A 12394-nucleotide genomic window follows, 5' to 3' on the forward strand; every position below is an offset into this window, starting at 1 on the left:
CTAAAAAATTGCTTTCACTATCCTGGCTTATATGCGAGGTCGGAAAGATCTCCGCCTATTTCTATTGTCCTTCCCTTTCAACCCGTTTCTATTGGTAGCAGATTTCTTCTCTTTGTTCCGTCTCAGCTATAATTTACCACCAGTATCTCCGGAGCTGCTCACATTTTATTTTTTAAAAAACACGTGAACCTGAGGGACTCTCATGCTACAATCCCTCGTGTTTCCATATAAAGTGATCCATTACACATATACTGGGTAATACAACCATTTGAGTGTGTGTGTGTGTGCTCCATACAATATAATCCATTACACATGTGCTAGGTAATACAATCCTTTAAATGTGCGTGTGTGTGTCTTCTTCTCCTGTTCATGAACCCCCTTTGGTGCAGTAGGCAATAAATCAAGTGGATGTGCTCCCCTCTTCATCCAGTGCTTAGTGTGGTGTTTGAGCTTACACACGTGTTATTATTCTTAGTAGAGTATATCACATCTTAACGTCATATATGACATATATATGTGTATGTCTAACAGTTCCCTGAAAGTTCAGAACAGTATATAATGAAGTCTGTTAAAAGTTCAAAGCACCATATGAGAAAATCTGCTATGCATTCGCAGTAAATCTGAGGAGGCCCCGTGTTAGTTCACAGCTGAGATGTCACTGAGAGTTTACAACTTAGAAGTCACCAAGAGTTCACAGCTAGGATGTCACTGAGAGTTCACATTTATGTCTACCCATTACCTTTAAATGCAGTATCTATTCTTTAAAACAGTCTAAATATCTACTTTAATAGCAGTTTACACACAAACATGATTATGCAATTAATTCAGACCGGATACAATATAAGCCGGATAAAAATTACACTACACCTGCCAAGCCCAAAGGCCTTCTGCAGCGTGAACCAGCCCACTGGGCACCCACAGGACATCGCAAACTCAACTGCTCCCCCTGCTGTGAGACAGCTGTGCCATTCTGCTGGAAAGTCCAGGAGCCGCGGAGCGACAGTCCAGGGGCCCCAAAGGAGCTTTGCCTTTGATTCCCACTGCTAAAAGTGCTAATTACCCTGATAATTTAGTTTTCATTAGTTTAATTTAGGTTTCATTAGACCTACGTGAACGGTTTGCACATTCCTGCATTCCCCATTTATAATATAGGCTATTTTAATATACTCTACCACTATTGCCAAACTAAGTAACTCACACAAGTGTTACTTCTCATTTCATTCCATTTATATACTATTAACTTTGTGTTGTGTCATATAATCATCATTTGCTATTCATTTATTCAGTTGTTACCTATTTAGTTTAAATAAATCTTCATTTATCGCCAAGTCGTTGTCTGTGTATATATCTTTTGGGCAGGAGCTGAAATCACTGTATAGAGAAATCATAACCCAGATATTGAGATTGATTCATTATTGATAAGCGTGCTGACGAATTAATAAGTGATTTACAGAGTTATTAAATTTGATTAGTCGCTTCCCTCGTTAGGAGGATGGTGCCCCAAAATTTATTACAAGTGCAAATATTCTCAAAGATGTATTTCCCCTACAGTAATATCAGATGTGTTGCATACAGTTAGGGCTGCCACTAACTTAAAAAATAATGGATTAATCATTGATTATTTTATTTGTTTAATCAGATTTTGAAAAAAGGCACAGGATGTATTTTTTGTATGATATTTCTATTGTCATAGTAGGTGATAAAACATTTTAAATACCTGTTATTAAAATGCTGCCCATCTCTGCCAACAATGTATAGGCCTATGTGATACAACAACATAAAAGAATACAAGTAAATATATGCTGCATATAATTTGAATTGTCCGTATCAATAACCTGAAGAATTGCAGGTCTGTATAATCCAACAGAAACTAAGAGAAAACCATAGAATGGTTCCAGACCATAGACCCCGCTCTCATCCAAACGCTGGACAGACCAATGAACGCCAGGGGTCTAGCGATTAGCCAATCAGTGCCACGCTGATGTCAAGCTGTACGCCGGTGGGTAACTGGTGAAGATAGCAAAAATGGCGACCGCTACAGATCCTACAGACCACATTAACGATGCTATCGAGGTATTTCGCCACTACTCGCGTTAATGGAGGACCAAATTAAGGAAGCTGCTAAACTGGATTTAACGGCGATGCAGCTGGGTGTGCACGACGACAGAGACATTTTAAACGGGCAATGCTCGCTTGTTTTCGGCACCCCCAAGGCATGGATACTAATGACGTCAGATTCTGGGTGAGTCGTTTGTCTCTACTGATTGGTTAGGGAAAAATCAAATTCCCTCCCCCTTGTAAATCGCCTTCAATGGAAGCCATGTCAGACTGAAGGTTCTGGGAGCTTCAGTCTGACACTCAGGCTAAGAAAACCAGGCTTTCATTGACAGCAAATAAATCCATAGGCCTACTGCCATCTGCTGGTGAAAAGGACAAACATCAGTTTGAAACTTCACTGATGCAGCGATGCGTTATGGGGAAACCCAGTATTAACAGTAACAACGCAGCACACACAATAATTTATTGTATCCTCGATTACTTTATTGCAAGCAATTTGGCGAATGAATATTAAAACACAACCTTTATGGGAATCCCTATACGTCCTTCATGGGAACAATATGCATGACGATTTCCCTTATTAGTCTCTGAACAGCAACGTTATGGTTGAACAACAAGTTTTACTGTAGCCGTAAAATTTGCGATCATAACATTTTATTTCTATTTTTATGATTAAAAAGTTCCTCACAGCAATGGCAGGCAGCTTTTCAAAATGCGCAAAACATCAGGTGTAAGTGGAAATAAAAGATACATGGGAAAGACGCCCACTTGCCTGTGAGGCAAATTGTGATTTGTGATATTGGGGGTCCGTGTACCTTCTATTTCCAATTCTGAAAGGCAAATCAAAAAACAAATTTAGGGCCATTTTTCTATTACCATTTCTGAAACAAAAATCGGACAACTATTTAATGACCCTTTTTTTTTAAAAAAAACTATTGCATTTCTTACTAAAATTTTAGTTTTCGCTAAAATGCCTTAAATTTCTCTTTTTCGAATTTCAATTTTCATTTTTTATGCTTTTCAGTCCATGGCCCGGAAATAAATAAATATAGCCTGCGTGCGGATTGGTCCGTGTGTCAGGAAGGTCGCGGTGCTAGTCTGGTGTTTTTCACTTCAAGTTGGTGTCGAGCAACAATTCCTCGTTCGCAATGGACTCAACCAGTTATATCCTTTTTAAAGGAAACAAGAGGCTAACGCTTAGGGAGGACGACATGATGGGAGATAAAGAATTTTCCAGGTAAGTAACACTTTTTTCGTTCGTTTGGAGAACATGCTAAGATCAAAGGATGCTAGCACAGAATAGCCGTCTGATTAAGGTCCCTACATGTTTTCTTTCAAAGGTATATGCTCCTAGCCTGTACATAACCGATGATGACAATGTGGCGATATTCTCAGGATCGTCTGGACATTCAGCTGCTTGGACCTTAGACCTCGAGGCCACTATGAGGTTCATGGGGATGATATTGCTCTACCAGTCGCGGAGCAGACTCCTCCATTGTCAGGCCAGAACCATTTCCAGTTCCACCGTCCAGCACAGCCCACTGCTGCTCTGGGATCACCTGCTCAGGCCATTGCTCCCACTACCCCTCAAGCAAGCATGAGTAACACCTTCCAAAGGTACCCCCAGTCCCATCAGTTCAGAGCCCCCCTACCATTGATTAGCAAGTTATTTGCTAGTCAGATTATTAAAAAAATATTAAATTATTTAAATATCAAATTGTACATTATTTAAAATTATTTAAATATTTAAAAGGGGGGGGGGGTTGCTTTCATGAACGTCTTGGTCCAAGGCTAGCTACATATGAATAAATCCACATGATTGTATTTGTTTTTGTAATCCTTAAGATCCTTTGTAACCAAGATTATTTTAAAACTTGAATCAATTGTAATTGCATCAATTGTAATGTAGGCTATGTGTTTGAGATGGAATTAATTGATTTGACTTGATGCAAACCACTCCCACAACAGTCTTTCTAGGTCTGTTTTCACTGCTGAGCTCAGCCAGTGGAAACTGAAGCCTGCCCGTATGGTTGTACTCAGACTGTTTGAGTTTGAAGCCACAACCACAGGTATCCTTGCAAAAATACATGATGCCCTGCAGAGTGATGACCCTCTCATCCTGACTGATGCCCAGGGAAATGAGATTGTGGACTCTGAAGGAAAAATGAATAGTTGCATAATAATAAATAAATATGCTTTGTTTGTTAAACTATATGCCCCATCTACTTCAATACTGTGCTCTCTTTGTCTCTTAATTTTTTTTGATCCACAAAGTATTCTGTTCAGCTGTAAATGTGTTTACATTGTATCTGTTACATGAGTTGTCTTCCTCTCTTGCTAGGATCCAAGTATTGGAAGCAAAATGCAAAAAAGTTTCTTGCTGTCCCAGAGCAGATCTTCCATGAGTTCCAGCAAGGAACAAAGGGAAAGAAACTGAGGTAAACATTTTAGTTACTACCTGTCAATATTTGTCTTTTATTTTGTTTTAAATAACATCTCTTAGGAAAAAAGTTATCTGAAGTTATCTGAACAGAACTGGTGAATATTGTATAATATTTGTAATATTTGTCCATAAAGACATGGACTCCACAGGTCTTCAGGGGGTCCATGATAAAATAGAGGAAGTGATCTTGGCTGCTCAAGGACTGAGTGAGGTCACCCAAGTCGTGAAGGACCTGTCAACACATGCCAACAACACCAGAGGTGCCATGCTGTTTCTGACCAACACCATGATAACACACATAAAGGATGCCTTTGGTTGTATTGTATGCAAAGGTCTGTAAGATATTTTGTTGTTTGATCTATATTAAAGTCTACCTTTTAAGCAGGATCTAATGGAGTGTCCAAGTGAATCAAACGTTAATTATTGCTTTTCCATGTTGTAATGAAACTGTCCCTTGCCAAGCTTTTAAACATATGTAATATGTATATCAAAGTAACAGTTCACCCAAAATGAACATTCTGTCATAATCTACTCACCCTCATGTCAGTTAAACCACAGGTGCAGTTTGTCCATATAACACACAAGGAGGTTGCAGCACTACTGGAGAGCAAGTGGGTCTCCATTGACTTTATATGCACTGTGTTGAAGTCCATTGACTTTATATGCACTGTGTTGAAGTCAATGGAAACCCACTTGCTCTCCAGTAGTGCTGCAACCTCCTTGTGTGTTATATGGACAAACTGCACCTGTGGTTTAACTGACATGAGGGTGAGTAGATTATGACAGAATGTTCATTTTGGGTGAACTGTTACTTTAAGTAAAGACAAGATAATATACTGAACTGTAATGTTGCATATGTGTTGTGCTTTTTTTTTCTCCATCAAACAGGGCTAATGGAAGAGCCTGTGATTGCCGTATGCTGCAAAACTTTGTTGGCTGCAAAAACTGCGTTGACCAGTGGATGCTGACATCTGACCAGTGCCTCAAATGCAGGGCAGATGAGTTCTCTGTCAATGCTCACAGGCTGACCAGTCTTGACCATCTTCTCTCCTCATTGGCTGGTGTAATTAAGATGGATTAATCCTTTAAGTGTGATTGTATCACATTCAACGATTTAAGCTTGATTACCTCTGTTACAGCTGGCTAATAGCCTTGTTCTAAATCCAGTTGGAATTTTGCACTTGTTCAACAGCTGTAGATACATAATAGTTTTATTTTTATACATTTTTTGTATTTCATGTTGCACTTCAGACCAATATTGTGTAATGTTTAACGCTGCTATTGTAGCAATTTTAGCAAGTGTTTGATTTTGTTAAGGGAAAGTAACAAAATATACAGTATATCCAGAACCAACTTGCCTTTATTTGACATGTTCATGCATATTGCTGCGTAATGTTTATCAGATACAGCAATGCATCTTGAAAAGGTACGAAGTTATAGTTTACCACGTTATCTAATAAAACTGAAATATCAGGGTATTCTTCAGCAAAAAGTTGTTCTGCTGATACTTTGTCCTCCTCAGTTGAGAAGGGGTCCGTTCCAAAGCAGGAGACTCTAGTTAGTGAAGAGCCAACATCCTGCTCATACATGTCTGCTGCTTGGGAGGCATGTGGCAACAACTCCTCTCCCAGTTTCTTTGGACATCCTCCTGCTGCCAGGCGATTGGGTGTTCCTTTGCCTGTGAAGCAAAGCATAGGTCACAAAATTTCATTGTTAAAATTCAATGCCAAATTTAAATTAAAAGTTCACAAAAAAGGACTGGATTGTGTGATACATGTTTTTTTTTTATTTAACTCACCTGGAATTCTGTGTGCATTCCATGCATGTACAGCTCTTGTTATGCCAATCTTGCACAGCTCAGCAGTAAGGTTAGATGTACAGTATCTTGTCACGTTGTCATCCATGTTGAGGACTTCCTGATCCTGCAGCTGTATGAGGGCCTCCTTCACTGGGTAATTTACCCTGTTATTTATCTCGACCCACAATCGCTCCACCGTATGATTCTGTAGACAAGAAAAGGGTAGACTCAATTTAGTCTGCAAAATTAACATGGTGAGAGGAAACAGGATTATATCAGATGTAAAAAGTTTACAGACAGTATTGAAGAGGTTTGATTAGGAGTCCAAGGAGCAGGACCATTGATGTGTATGGGTACCTACAAGCACCCCGCACTCAAGGGTGCATCTGGTTAAAGTGATACTTCAGCCCACCTAAACAATGCGATATTGGTGTACATTCACACTCCATGTAGAGAATTGCCACAAAACCACTCATCCATTTGGCTCTATTGCTCTTCCCCGCGTAGTCTCCTGTGTTTACCTGTACAACGGTTTCTCTAGATGGAGCATGAATGTAAACAATGCAATCATTGTTTAGGTGGGCGTTTGTTTATATGGCTAATTAAGGTTTGAGGTTTTGGCCCCATGTGTTTGAATTGAGGATCAGTGCAGCAAAAGTTTGTTATTTTGGTGTCCAGTACCAGTACATAAAAAACTGAGTAACATCTCTAAAGCTTAGTCTCATTTTTGGCATTAAGGAGACTGTTACCTCACCTTTCTTGACTGAGTTTGGTGATATGGTTGCCTTTGCAAGTTGTGTCTGTGGTTAGACAGCATCTCCTGCATGTAGAGGGACAAGTAAAATTCACGGCCATGGTCCACCCTGACCTGGTCCCACATCCCGTATTCAAGAACTGCTGATCTGTAAAATAGTGAAACATGACTCAATCAAATGTTGAGTCTGCACTGTACGATAGATCAACAATATTGCAATCTACTAGTGCACTGTTTTGTGATTTATTGAAAAGAAGGGTGGCTATACTGGTCACAGATATATATTTTTTTACTTTCAGAAATTTGAGTTGTTTGTTTATTATTCTCACTTTAGCAGAAGAATGCAAACAGGTGAGATGGGAACATTTTTGTATTTCATTCAGTTGCATAATAGCTCTACAATCTTATCGTTGCCTAATAATTATGCACACAGACAAGAGAGCCAAAACCTTACTTTTACTTTCAGGTTTTTGGATTGACGGAAAGCACGTTGTTAAATAATAAAATGAATCCTGAAAAATACAGTGCTTTCCGTCAATCCAAAATGTACCCCCCGTTGCACCTCAGAGTACCCATTGGGGAACACAGACCCCCATTTGAGAAACAATGGGTCAGTATGCCTATCACAAATAAAAAAGACCAAAAAACAGTAGAATCCATATCTAAAAAGTCACAAAAAACAGTTTTAAAAAATGTCAAAAGAATTGAAAAAATGTCACAAAGGAAGTCACAAAAACTCACAGAAAAGTGAAGTTGTGAGAAAAGTTAGTCTTTATATTACATACAAAGTAATATAAAGGAAAAAAAAGTATGTATGTATAAAGGCTAACTTTTCCATGGACATTTTCACAAAAAATTACACCTGCCTGGATTCTGAAATCAGAGAAAGGGGGTTTTGAAGCCAAAAAAAGTTGAGAAGGACTAATCTGTAAACTTCTTCATATATCCTGAGGTTATTCTTGACAGGCATGGTTGTGTGGGCAACGACCTTACTGCTGTACCCGTCTACTGCTAGAATGTGTGTCACTCCGAACATGACCAGTTTTTTGTTCTGGTCGATGTGGATTTTGTGTCCTATGTATGCAGCTGCGTAGGGGACGGGGTTAAGGTTACGTGCGCCCTTTGGGGGAAAAGTAAGTAAAAGTTAGCTAGTAAAATACATGACACCATATACCACAACATTAAAGGCTTGCAAAAGATACTTACACGTTTGCGCATTTCGTGACAGGAACAATGAGTTGTTCTCAAAATCTTCCCCACCCGGCGTTCACCAGCAACCACTCCCATTGCAGACAGGTACCCGGTCATCATCTTTCGACCATATGTTGACCCTGTCTGATGAATCAACATAAGTGTGCTGTGACATTTGACCTAGTCTTCGTGGAGTCTAGAAATAAATCAACAGAGGTGGGTAGAGAAGCCAAAAATTCTACTCAAGTAAGAGTATCGTTACTTCAGAAAAATGTGAGTCAAGTAGGTGTCGCGAGTTAGAGTAAAAAAGTACTTGGCGAAAAAACTACTCAAGTACTGAGCAACTGTTGAGTAACATCCGATTAATTTGTGAAAACATGCATTTAATCAGACAAAAATACAAAATCATAATCTTTAGGTAAATTTGAGTACTTCCAATCAATAAAATAATAGAATACATAAAAATAAATGAAATATTTACAAAATAACAAATTACAGCACAAGAAACACACATTTCCAAATGTGAGTGGAGGAACACAGTCAGGTGGTAGAGCCTATGGCGGAAGTCCCTCTGTTTGACAAAATACAACATTAAATTGATGCACGGGGGGATAATAATGCGTAGGATAGTTAATGGGTAAAGAAGAAAGTAACCAGCTCAGTGTAGCCTAATGGAGTCTAGTAAGAGTACAGTCTTCTTCACAAACCCACTCAAGTAAATGTAAAAAGTATGGAGATGATGTAAAACTATCTTAAAAGTACAACTTATCCAAAAACCTCATCAGGTAAATGTAACTGAGTAAATGTAACTCGTAACTACTCACCTCTGTAAATCAAAGAAAACCAAAAAAAACCTACCTGATTTATTCCCCTGCTGATAGCAGCCTCTAATTGTGAGTCGGATACATGTCCCCTCCTGGAAATGTTGTGGCGTACACAAAATCTCCTGACACTCATTGCTGAGCATCCTTCCTTCACACCTAGTTCTGACAAATTTGTTGAAATGTCGGCGTACGAGAAATTCTGTGTAATCATTTCTCTAATTACATTTTCGTAGGGCTCGATTGACGCCATCTCATCCGTCTTTAGCCAACCCAATCTGCTGTGTTTAAGACGTACTCGCGGAAAAAAAGCTAAAATACTGCTTCCGGTTCACCGCATTTTTTGCATTAAAGCTAAAATACTGCTTCCGATTCACCTTGTAATAATACAGATATCCCCACATTTTTGTATTTTGGATTAGCATAGATTGGATTCTTCGTGTTTATCTGGGAATATAAAAATCTATAATAGGAAAACAACACAAAATCCAATTTTATGGCGATATTTTAATGGATAACAGCTCTTGTTTGTTTGTTTTAAAATCTGCTACATATATTGGAAAACTAAAAATGCCTGTTTTTTTGTTTTCCGATCTGCGTTTCAGAATTGGAAATAGAATGAACGGAAGGTACACCGACCATTGGGCTTTATAAATAAAACTGATTGAAATTGAAAGTTGTATAGAATATTTATAAGGTTTATAGGCAATCTTATCTTCCTGTCTTTTATTTTGAAGTTACTTCCGCCTCTGATGTCACTGCAGTTCTATTTTTTGTCCAAAACAATAAATGAAAAAATTAATCTGCAAAAAACAAAGTCAGGTTTTTCCATTTTTATTTCCAAGACAGAAAACGCTGTTTTGTTTTTTTTTTTTGTTTATCTGTATTTGTGTTTTTTGGTTTTTGTTTCAAAACAGAAAAACGGATTTAATTTTTTGTTTTTTTGATTTTGTTTTGAAACGGAATAATGAATGAACGAACCACAAATGGATTATGTGGATTTACCTGCACTGTTTGTAGATGGATTTCTATTTACACACTGTAGCAGCATAGATGTGCCATCTATGTTATTTAGTGCCACTGCTTGTATTTAGTGCCACTGGTGGCCGTCATGAGGTGGGCCAGTATAAAAGTGGCCATCCTCCACCGGCTCTTTCCTTTTGCGCCCCTGTCGTCAGTGGTGCGTCACTTCCGGGCCCAAGGTTGTTTGGCCCGACAGGTATGGCTGCCCGCTGCTTCACCACGTCGGTCACTTGGTTCTCTCCGTGTGCTCACGGCATTTGTGTTGTTTTGTAGGGCAACTGCTTGCGTGCTGCTCCAAGTTCCCCTTATGTGCTGCGGTGTATTTTTTTGGGTAAGTATCCTCTCTCTCGGCGTTGTGGTTGATGCTGTCTGACGGCTAACGCTTGTGTGGTCCCAGGTAAATGCTGACGGCAGCCGGAGTCCTCTCACTCTCCCTTCTCCTGTGCGAGTGGGTGTGTGTCCCCCCCATGTTTGGTCATAAACAGGTATGTGTGTTTTAGTGTAGCAAGCAACCGCAGTATTTCCTGGTAAATGTAGCAACACTAACAGTATTTATTCAAATAAACACAAGAAGTTTGTGCTCTAGAAAAGGATCAGCACTCAGTGAATAACCTCCTAAGCCCTATGATAAGCTATTATGGCAAGGCTTAACTATACAGACCAGTGAGCAGTGCTAACTAACATGTCTTGGGGGTCATCAGGTGGGAACCTCCTTTCACCAGTGTTTCATCTAGTTGGTCCCACGACACCTCCAGGAGGCTAGACAGTAATCTCTTGCATCCCAGAGACACTCCCCTAATGCCAGGTCTCACTGCTTCCCACACCAACCCAATAACCTCCTTTACCTTACTTACACATGGCTTTCTCAGCCCAAACTCCGTACATGCGAGCTCCAGGTAGAAGCAATGCTGATACTACTGTGGTAGGACGGCACAGCCCGTCTCCACTCATGTTGCTTGTGTGTATGTGTTGGATCAGCGTGAATAGCGGTGTAGGCTCGCTCCTTTGCTCCCCGCCCATTGGATGCTGCTGAGCTGGGAGCAATTATCCTATTCCACCTTGATTACTGGGTGGTGCTGTGGCAAGCTTTATCTGGGGGAGAGCTACGCAGCTCAGATGTGCGTCATCCTACCTCTTCCTGAAGCCTGAGTTTCGCGTCAGCAGCGTGTTTGGCGTGGCTGTGTTGGATCCACGTGGTTGTCTCGTGGCTTGTTGTCGGACCTCCTCCGTTCATTGTTGCAGGTATGTTCCGATGAGCTCTCTGCCTTTTTGGGTCATATTGATGGCATGTCTGATGTGCTTTCTGCTTTCCAGCAGAGTCAGCTTGTATTCGGGCCGGAGGTTGGGAGTCGGGAGTGTGCGGCCTCGGAGCCGTGCGTAATAATCCACGCGCTGCATTGGATTCCTGAGGTAGGCTGGCTCATTTCTGTCTCGCGTTCTTAATGCGCTTTTGTTGGGCTGCATATGAAATGTGACATTGGTTTCTGATTGCTGTTGGCAGTTAAGCTGCATCCTTTTGCCACTACCTCCCCTGTTGCCTGCAAAGCTGAGCCTTAACTTACGGGTATGTATGTGTGAATTTGCTTGTTTTAATCCATCTAACTATAATTTGGTGTAGTAATTTTAGTCTGTTTAATATCACAGCAGGTGGCTCCTTCTCTGATGTGGGCCGCTGCGCTACTGCTGTTCTGTTCTGTCCTGTCTATGGGTTCGCCGCGGCAAGCTCATCTGCATTTGTTTTTTTTTCATTGTTATGGTTTTGTTTTGTTTTGTTTTGTTTTGTTTTTAAACTAAGCCCTGGGTGTGCGTGCTTGCTGCTTTGCACGCCGGGAGTAACTTCCCTTGGACGAGAATTGAGTGTTGCACCGCATATGGTGTTGTCTCTGTAGAGGAATTTAACACAGTGTAGGATTTAAAGCTGTACCGGAAAGACTGATCCTCATCAGCTAACCTATCAGTCTTTGGTTAACTATTGTTTTTTTTGTATTGTAACTAGATATTCCTTGTTATTGTTTACAGATTTTGTAATCATTCATTAATTTATTATTTTCTGTAGATTTTGTGTTTAGTTATTTAGTTATTATTTAGTCATTTTTTTTGTTTTGTTTATTGGGTTAACTGTGTGAGTGTGTGTGTGAGTGGTAGTTAAAAGCACAATCAACCTTGGTGGTGACCTTCTGGGCCCAGTATAGTGTGGTGTCTGAGCAGTTTATTTTAATTTTTTTATTTTAATTTTTTTTTTTGTTCGGACCTGTGTGACCTTATTGTCAGATCTAGAGTGCTGGTCCCCTCTAATAGATTTCCTG

The 12394-nt window shown here is 40.0% G+C and overlaps 1 protein-coding gene across 1 annotated transcript; it reads right to left on the reverse strand.

The window, feature by feature from the left end:
• Positions 1-3482: 3482 nt before the first annotated feature.
• LOC125890498 (uncharacterized) lies at positions 3483-8280 on the reverse strand. The gene is made up of 5 exons (XM_049579174.1): positions 8260-8280; positions 7054-7196; positions 6300-6504; positions 6010-6179; positions 3483-3638 (listed from the first exon to the last, which is right to left on the reverse strand). The coding sequence occupies exons 2-5, from the start codon at positions 7177-7179 to the stop codon at positions 3483-3485; spliced, it is 657 nt and encodes a 218-aa protein (XP_049435131.1). The 5' UTR covers positions 7180-7196; positions 8260-8280.
• Positions 8281-12394: the final 4114 nt, after the last annotated feature.

The sequence above is a fragment of the Epinephelus fuscoguttatus genome, linkage group LG6 (genome assembly GCF_011397635.1).
Source record: "Epinephelus fuscoguttatus linkage group LG6, E.fuscoguttatus.final_Chr_v1".
Classification (NCBI taxonomy): Eukaryota; Metazoa; Chordata; class Actinopteri; order Perciformes; family Serranidae; genus Epinephelus; species Epinephelus fuscoguttatus.

What these genes read in the sequence shown, in the direction of transcription:
- LOC125890498 (XM_049579174.1), bottom strand. Translation starts at nt 7,179, where the DNA reads ATGTGGGACCAGGTCAGGGTGGACCATGGCCGTGAATTTTACTTGTCC. An exon ending in ACCAAACTCAGTCAAGAAAG is followed by an intron (nt 6,505 to 7,053) that starts GTGAGGTAACAG and finishes TCTTGTCTACAG; the next exon opens with AATCATACGGTGGAGCGATT. An exon ending in GAATGCACACAGAATTCCAG is followed by an intron (nt 6,180 to 6,299) that starts GTGAGTTAAATA and finishes TTTGCTTCACAG; the next exon opens with GCAAAGGAACACCCAATCGC.